The 8,452-nt window shown below is 39.9% G+C and overlaps 2 protein-coding genes across 2 annotated transcripts; both read left to right on the top strand.

The window, feature by feature from the left end:
- The first annotated feature begins 2,909 nt into the window (after positions 1–2,909).
- On the top strand, positions 2,910–5,777 carry LOC135208137 (uncharacterized). The gene is made up of 4 exons (XM_064240288.1): positions 2,910–3,116; positions 3,267–3,371; positions 3,597–3,869; positions 3,997–5,777. The coding sequence occupies exons 1-4, from the start codon at positions 2,996–2,998 to the stop codon at positions 5,775–5,777; spliced, it is 2,280 nt and encodes a 759-aa protein (XP_064096358.1). The 5' UTR covers positions 2,910–2,995.
- A 192-nt stretch (positions 5,778–5,969) lies between these two features.
- On the top strand, positions 5,970–7,789 carry LOC135208136 (uncharacterized). Its single transcript, XM_064240287.1, has 3 exons — positions 5,970–6,632; positions 6,756–7,159; positions 7,303–7,789. The coding sequence occupies exons 1-3, from the start codon at positions 5,970–5,972 to the stop codon at positions 7,787–7,789; spliced, it is 1,554 nt and encodes a 517-aa protein (XP_064096357.1).
- The last annotated feature ends 663 nt before the right edge of the window (positions 7,790–8,452 follow it).

The following is an 8,452-nucleotide window of genomic DNA, read 5'->3' as shown; positions in this document are numbered from 1 at the left end:
TTAATTGAAAATAATGATATTGTTAATGTGCACTGAGATTGTTTCCATACTTGGGTAGTACCGTTAGTGCACCTCACGTGGCGCACTGTAGTCATTACTAGAGATATATATATAATATATGTATATTATATATATATATATATATATATATATAGATATATATATATATATATATATATATCTCTCTAGACGGTAAGGATTGTATCTGGGGACATCAGGATGGAGGTTGGAATAGAAAAATGCGCCTTAGTCAACATACAAAAAGGCAAAGTAACGAGAACTGAAGGGATAAAGCTACCAGATGGGAGCAACATCAAACGAATAGATGAGACAGGATACAAATACCTGGGAATAATGGAAGGAGGGGATATAAATCACCAAGAGATGAAGGACACGATCAGGAAAGAATATATGCAGAGACTCAAGGCGATACTCAAGTCAAAACTCAACGCCGGAAATATGATAAAAGCCATAAACACATGGGCAGTGCCAGTAATCAGATACAGCGCAGGAATAATGGAATGTACGAAGGCAGAACTCCGCAGCATAGATCAGCAAACCAGGAAACATATGACAATACACAAAGCACTACACCCAAGAGCAAATACGGACAGACTATACATAACATGAAAGGAAGGAGGGAGAGGACTACTAATTATAGAGGACTGCGTCAACATCGAAAACAGAGCACTGGGGCAATATCTGAAAACCAGTGAAGACGAGTAGCTAAAGAGTGCATGGGAAGAAGGACTAATAAAAGTAGACGAAGACCCAGAAATATACAGAGACAGGAGAATGACAGACAGAACAGAGGACTGGCACAACAAACCAATGCACGGACAATACATGAGACAGACTAAAGAACTAGCCAGCGATGACACATGGCAATGGCTACAGAGGGGAGAGTTCAAGAAGGAAACTGAAGGAATGATAACAGCGGCACAAGATCAGGCCCTAAGAACCAGATATGTTCAAAGAACAATAGACGGAAATAACATCTCTCCCATATGTGGGAAGTGCAATACGAAAAATGAAACCATAAACCACATAGCAAGCGAATGCCCGGCACTTGCACAGAACCAGTACAAAAAGAGGCATGATTCAGTGGCAAAGGCCCTCCACTGGAGCCTGTGCAAGAAACATCAGCTACCTTGCAGTAATAAGTGGTACGAGCACCAGCCAGAGGGAGTGATAGAAAACGATCAGGCAAAGATCCTCTGGGACTATGGTATCAGAACGGATAGGGTGATACGTGAATACCATGGGACACCAGAGTTGAAGAGAAAGAGAGGGAAAAATGGATAAGTATCAAGATCTGAAAATAGAAATAAGAAGAATATGGGATATGCCAGTGGAAATAAAAGCTCCAGGACTCATGCAGAAGAGAGTAATCCTAGAAACGGCGCACATAGTAAGAAAAGTGATGGACTCCTAAGAAGGCAAGATGCAACCCGGAACCCCACACTATAAATACCCCCCAGTCGAATTGAAGGACTGTGATAGAGCAAAAAAAAAAAAAAAAAAAAAAAATAATAATAATAATAATGAACCATATTTTCTGTTCTTTACCATCTGCTTTAGTCGTAGATAAAGAGGTCACTCTTGTGACATGTCTATAGGGATAATGCTTATGAAATGTTTCGTTGATATTGTACTTACACTTACAAACACAAAAAGGATCATAAATACATTCATACATATACACACGCACATATGCATACATACTGAAGCTTACCCCACAGACATATTCAATTATTTCTCTAAATCTTTTTGCTCTTTTGACATTCGCTTTTAGAATTTCCAAATTTCATTTCATAGAGAAGAGAAAACAATCGGAAGAATCCCCAGATATGATGGCGACTATCGGATCTGAATGTTTGCAGTGACACTCAGTCATATTTTTCAGGGAAAAAATCATCATTTGTTTTTTCGTTCCCTCGTGCATCATTTATAGCTGTTATCTCATAAATCTGGAGGTAATTTTTGTTCCAGAATTATCATTATTGTGGTGGGGGATTTTGCCTAACAGAAAGAGAGTCGTTTCTTTTTGGGGCTGAATTTTGATCAGGTTAGTAGGGGAAAAGGGCCCAAATCCCCTCAAAACCAAATCGCCTCAAAAACCAAATCGCCTCATTTCCGTACATTAGCCCTTTTGAGGGGCGGGTCATCCCAGATAAGAGTATCTCCTTACGCGGGGTATATCTACATATGGGCACAATAATGAGATGGTAATAGTTTATCTCCTTACATGGGGTATCTTTTAATTATTATTATGTACTTACATGAGGTGTTTTTTATTTTTTTTTAAAGAGTCTGACCATGACGTCACCATATATAAAATGTTTTTTTTTTCACTTGTAACGTAGCTCATGCACGTGTATAAGGTATAATTATCGTGCCACTTGACACCGGTATGTACTCTGCTTTTTCTGTTTGTCTCTCCCTATCTCTCTCTCTCTCCTCCAGTGACCGCAAGCTGACTGCCTATCACAAAGTTCATGTTCAAACAGGAAGTATCTGTCGCACCGCCCTATCACTGCCCCCCCGAGGTAGAGGAGGGGGAGGAGGGGGAGGAGGAGGAGGAGGAGGAGATGATGAGTCTTATTTGTTGTCAACGTACAGCATTAAAACGAGATGAGACGAAAATAAAACTCGATATGGCAATTACAACAGGATTTTATTTGCAGCATCACAACGAGATATAACATATTGGAAAAACGAAGTTCATGTTCTTATATCTGTTGGCAAGGTACATCAGCATCACAACGAGATATAACATATCGGAAAACTGGCGTACATTTCATGACAGCGTTTCCACATCTGACGATTATACTTCCACCACCACCACCACCACTACCCCCCCCCCCCACCCCCTCCCCACCCCACCCCACCCTCTTCTCTCCAAGAAGCATAAAAGTTGGTGACAGGACTTGACTGGGATCTGTATATACTCCGTACACCCGAGCATACAGGCCGGGTTGTTCATTCATTTCAAATGGAGAATCGTGACATACCCGATTTAAGTACACCTCTACCAAGGTCCAACAACAATGAGGAGGTGTATGATGTTAACCTTGAAGAAACTTCTGTACCCGACGAGTTTATGAAACCCCTCTGTAAGTATTTATATAAACTCCCTTTTGAATATATTGGTAATAACATTATCAGTAATAATAAACTTAGCAACCTTTATAAGACCTGCTTACGGTGTATAGGTTGAACTAAACTTTTTTATTTTTTATTTATTTATTTTTTTTTTTTTTCAGATATGTCAACAACCGAACCTGTCAACGATAATGAATATGAAGATGATGTTTTTAATGCAAGCTTGGGTCGATTTATGATTGCCGTTAAGTCCCCGGACTATCAATGTAAGTATTTATATAACTACTCCCACCGATGATGGTAATATCAGTGACAGTGTCTCTCATAGCAATGTTAGCATCAACCTGATATTTATTTCTTCGTTTATTTATATAATAAACTTTTATTTATTTATTTATTTATTTATTTACTTAATTATCTTATTTATTTATTTATTTATTTTACTTATTTTTTATTATTTATCTAATTTATTTATTTTTCTTTTTTACTAGATACATCAACGCCCGAACCCGTCGATGACGAACGGGTCCCCAGTGATGAATACGATGACGATGAGATGTTTGATGAAAGCTTGGGTAGAATCATGGTATCCATCAAGTCTCCGCACTATCAAATCCGTGATGTGGCCAACAGATCTAATAATGATGATCCTAACCCGGATACAGTGATTCCCCCGGCTCTACGAGACGACGAAAGGATATATGAAGAATTCCTTCATGCACTGGATACTCTGGAACTCCCTGACGAACAAGCATTAAATCCTGGTATGTTTTTAGTAGTTAATATATTCTCCAATACACGTGAAATAACATACCAACATTTATATATCACATTCTCTCCTTAGCTAGTTCCGTTACCGGCACTCGACTCATTCTTTTACTTACTTTACAGATGTTCACGAGGAAGAGGACCCTTTCGAAGATATTTTTCACGGAATACCAACCCAAGAAATTGTCGATGATCGAGCCCCTACAGGTGAAGTGTTAGCCCAGGAACGTATCGGAAACCGGGAAGCATCATCGGGACAGGACATGAATAAGCAGCAAGTGGGAAGTGGAACAGGACCTACAGTGAAACTACAAAGACGCCAAGGTAATAGAGTGATACATATTTTAGATTATTCCGCGCCTGTAGGGTCGCACGTTGACGTGATGACAGTGATACAACAAAGTGAGGATAGGATCACGCGGGACGTGAATAATATGTTTAATGAATTAGGTACATACTCTGGCAACGTTTACCTATCCCTCACAATAAGTCTCGAAAAACTAACAGTCAACGGTTCTGAAACCAATCGTTTTTACATAAATACTCCGGTGGTCCTCATAGAAAGAGAGAGGATTCATGAGTTATTCGACACGGTCCTTAATTACCTCCCCAACGTTTTAGAAGAACGTCTCGGTGCTTGTGAAGGATCAGGATGGCGTATCAATGCCTTAGATAAATTAGCGATAATTTACACACAGCGCGGGTTAGCTAATATCCGTAATTATACAGATTATCCTAAAGGATTACGCGGTAATCATCAGATCGTGAATATACGTTCAGGGTATAACTGTCTTATAACATGCCTCCTAGCTTATAAAATTCTCACAAAGAAACCCGATATACGGAAGGATAACCTCACCCGAGCAGTGTTAACCGCTATTGCGAATGGGAAGATTAACGTAAAGTATGATCCCGAGACAGAAATAGATATGAGGACCGTGAGAAATATAGAGAAGATGAATGAACTCAACATTTTCATCTATAAATTAAGTGAGGTCCGCGCGGAGTCAGGTAGCGGAGATAAGTGGGCAATTCACCTCGCTAGAAGGGGAGGGAACCCAACTAGTTCACACCTAGTCACTCTACTTCTCATTAATAATGATCACGTCGTCCTAGTGAGAGATATGATCTCATTTGTGAATTCATTCTGTCATAAATTAAGAACTTCAAAAAAACCGGTGCTAGGTTTATGTTATAATTGTTTGACATTATTCACTAGCCCTCAAATTAAGCAGGCTCACACTGCTACCTGCAGTGCCAAAACTACGGTGAAATACCCCGACCCGGGTAAATCTAAATATTTTAGAAATCTTAGTGCACTGCATAAGACATCTCATGTAGCGTTCCTCGATCTTGAAGCGTATAATGTCTACCCTGACGCGGACGAGGATCCAAGAATTACCGCTAAGCAGAAGGCATATGCCTATTGCTACACCATTGTGGATGGTAGAAGTGGGGATTATTGTATGCACAGGATAGGTCATGGAGATGACTGCATTAACACGATGTTGCGGCAATTAAAGAAGGACTGGGCTGAGATACGTAATAATATTCCTATGTACGAGATCAAGATGACTGCGCGCTCTTGGCAGAAATATCAAGAAACCTCCCACTGTCAAGTGTGTAACGTAAAATTTGGAGGGCAAGTTATAAAAGTCAGACATCATGCGCATCATCTCCGTGAAGATAATTACGTGGCTGCTTTGTGTAAGGATTGCAACCTCAAAATAGCCAATAAACCCAAGACTTTAACCGTTCTCGTTCATAACCTCTCATATGACATATGTCTCATCCTCAAAGAGTCCTGCCCGAAAATACACTTCGATATACTAAAGAGGGATGGAGGAAAATATTACTCAGCACGGACGGGGGTGCATTACAAATTCACCGATAGCGAAATATGATTAGGGGGGAGTCTGGGCCCGTTTTATCCTCAACCCCACATCGCTCAAAACGGATCTCTGGAAATCACGCGTTCATTATTATCCAGCTACCCCGACGAGGGTAAGGACTTGGTATTAAATACAGGAAAACAATATTATCCATATGACTACGTGACGGGTTATGAAATTTTAAATGAGCCGAGAATTCCTCCAATGCATGCCTTCAATTCTAAACTTTCAGGTGAGGAAATAACTGTCGAGGGTTATGAACATGTAAAGAAGGTATGGAAAAAATTCCAATGTAAGAACTTGCTGGATTACAGCATCCTTTACCTATTGATGGATGTCGGCTTGCTCGCTGACATATACCTATCATGGCGGAACGCCGCATACGAACAGTTTGGACTAGATCCTGTGCACTACCTGACTTCCACTTCCCTCTCCTTAGATGCTTTTTTACATTCATCGAAGGTGCGGCTCCCACTCATCAGCGATGGGGAGTTATACCAGTTAATTACTTCCAATATCAGGGGAGGGTTTTGCAGTCTAGTAAACAGACATGCTATTGCCTCGAATCCGCACGTTAACCCGCACCTCAAAGATAAGAATTCTAGAGATAAGTTCATTCTCTACGTGGACTTCACATCATTGTACCCGAACACAATGGTCGAATATAAGATGCCCTTGGACGAGATAACAGAACTCGCGCCTCCCGAATTAGAAGAGTTTATTGGAAGAGATATTACCACGATTGATTCGCAAGGGGAATATGGATACTTTATACTTTTAGATACCAAAAAGGTGCGGGATGATGTAGCGAGAGATACAGATGCTTTCCCCCTCGCATTACATCACATGAATATAGGAGATGAGCATGTATCCCAATATACGAGAATGTTATTAAAAAAATTTAACGTAAAACTCCCCAAAAAGAATGTTAAACTTGTAGGTACGCACCTGCCCATGAAGAATCACCTAATATGCCTCCCACTATTACAGACTCTCATGAAGCTGGGCCTTGAAATAGAATGTATAAAAAAAGTTTATAAGTTCAGACAGGACACTTACCTTAGGGATTACATAATGAAGAATGCAGCGCAAAGAGCCAAGGAAAGTGACCCGGATAAGCGGAATACAATTAAAATCCTTATGAACGGACTTTTTGGTGTTACCATAAAAAATTCCCTGAATTACGCTAATAGAAATGTTGTAGTAACGAATGAAGCCAGTTTGTTTAGAAACGTGTCCAAACATACGTATAAGTCGCTCGATATGATTAACGAGGAACGGTTCATCATCAACCACAACCGCGAGACCGTACTAGCAGACTCTCCCATTTACATCGGATTCAGCGTACTAGATCTCGCTAAAGATAAGATGTACGAGCGCATTACAAAGACAGGGTACAACTGCTGTATATGGACACCGATAGTTTCTTTTTCACTTTAGAAACCGAAGACCTCACTCATGAGTTGAAGGGTCCATTGCGTCCTCATATGGATTTCAGTAACTTCCCTAAATCTCACCCGTTACATGACTCCTCCAGGAAAGGAAATCTCGGTTTAGTGAAAATAGAAACAGGGGCGGAATATATCAAAGAATTCATTGGAGTAAAACCTAAGGTATACTCATACCTGACCGAGACAAAGCGTTGTAATACTCTGAAAGGTGTGCAAAGGTCCAAACAAAAAAGCATAAGTCACGATCAGTATAAAGATGTAGTTGATGAGAATGAAATAACCTACACCGAATTGTACAATTTACAAAATATTAAAGGGACAATGTGCCTAACAAAGCAGAAAAAAACTGCCCTGTGTCCGTTAGAGGATAAACGTTTCTACGTTGACGCGTATAACTCATACGCATATGGCCATCCTGATATAGAAGCAGTTACACCTCGAAGACAGCGATACGAGGTCATAACCCCCGATAACGTAGACGAGGGTGAGGAGCTCGAGGTAGAGGAGGGGGAGGAGGAGGAGATGAGTAATCCATTTAACAGAGATACAACACCTTCAGCTCCCGCAATGTGATTAACCCTCTTACGCCGATTGGACGTATTAAACGTCGAGTCAAAATGTCTCCCGTATGCCGATTGGACGTATCATACGTCGGCTCAAAAAAGTTTTTTTAAAAATTCGCGGAAAAATACTTATAGGCCTACCAGCCGAAAACTTTTGTATCACGCGCCTTGGGGGATGCTGGGAGTTCACGGATCAAGGCGTTGTTTTGTTTACAATCGCTACGCAGGCGCGCAAGCGCGAATTTCTTTCTTATCGCACTAAAAAGTATCAGTGACACATCTCGGAAATTATTTCGTCACTTTGACATAATTATTGCACCATTTTAAATTATCCTTTACATAAAGTATTATATATGAATATGTGCGCAATTTCATGCACAATACAACTAAAAAATACTCATTATTGTAGCTTTTATCAATTTTGAAATATTTTCATATAAATAACGATAAGTGCAAAAATTTCAACCTTTGGTCAACTTTGACTCTACAGAAATGGTCGAGAAACGCAATTGTAAGCTAAAATTCTTATATTTTATAGTAATATTCAATCATTTGCCTTCATTTTGCAACAAATTGGACGTCTCTAGCACAATATTTCGATTTATGGTGAATTTATGAAAAAACTTTTTCCTTACGTTCGTGCGATAACTCTTCCGATAAATTTTTTCGTGCG

This window comes from Macrobrachium nipponense, chromosome 34 (assembly GCF_015104395.2).
Source record: "Macrobrachium nipponense isolate FS-2020 chromosome 34, ASM1510439v2, whole genome shotgun sequence".
In the NCBI taxonomy this organism is placed as follows: Eukaryota; Metazoa; Arthropoda; class Malacostraca; order Decapoda; family Palaemonidae; genus Macrobrachium; species Macrobrachium nipponense.
This window is presented reverse-complemented; position numbering and strand designations above follow the sequence as displayed.

What these genes read in the sequence shown, in the direction of transcription:
- LOC135208137 (XM_064240288.1), top strand. Translation starts at nt 2,996, where the DNA reads ATGGAGAATCGTGACATACCCGATTTAAGTACACCTCTACCAAGGTCC. An exon ending in CGAGTTTATGAAACCCCTCT is followed by an intron (nt 3,117 to 3,266) that starts GTAAGTATTTAT and finishes TTTTTTTTTCAG; the next exon opens with ATATGTCAACAACCGAACCT. An exon ending in CGAACAAGCATTAAATCCTG is followed by an intron (nt 3,870 to 3,996) that starts GTATGTTTTTAG and finishes CTTACTTTACAG; the next exon opens with ATGTTCACGAGGAAGAGGAC.
- LOC135208136 (XM_064240287.1), top strand. Translation starts at nt 5,970, where the DNA reads ATGCATGCCTTCAATTCTAAACTTTCAGGTGAGGAAATAACTGTCGAG. An exon ending in TGAATATAGGAGATGAGCAT is followed by an intron (nt 6,633 to 6,755) that starts GTATCCCAATAT and finishes CCACTATTACAG; the next exon opens with ACTCTCATGAAGCTGGGCCT. An exon ending in GAGCGCATTACAAAGACAGG is followed by an intron (nt 7,160 to 7,302) that starts GTACAACTGCTG and finishes TGACTCCTCCAG; the next exon opens with GAAAGGAAATCTCGGTTTAG.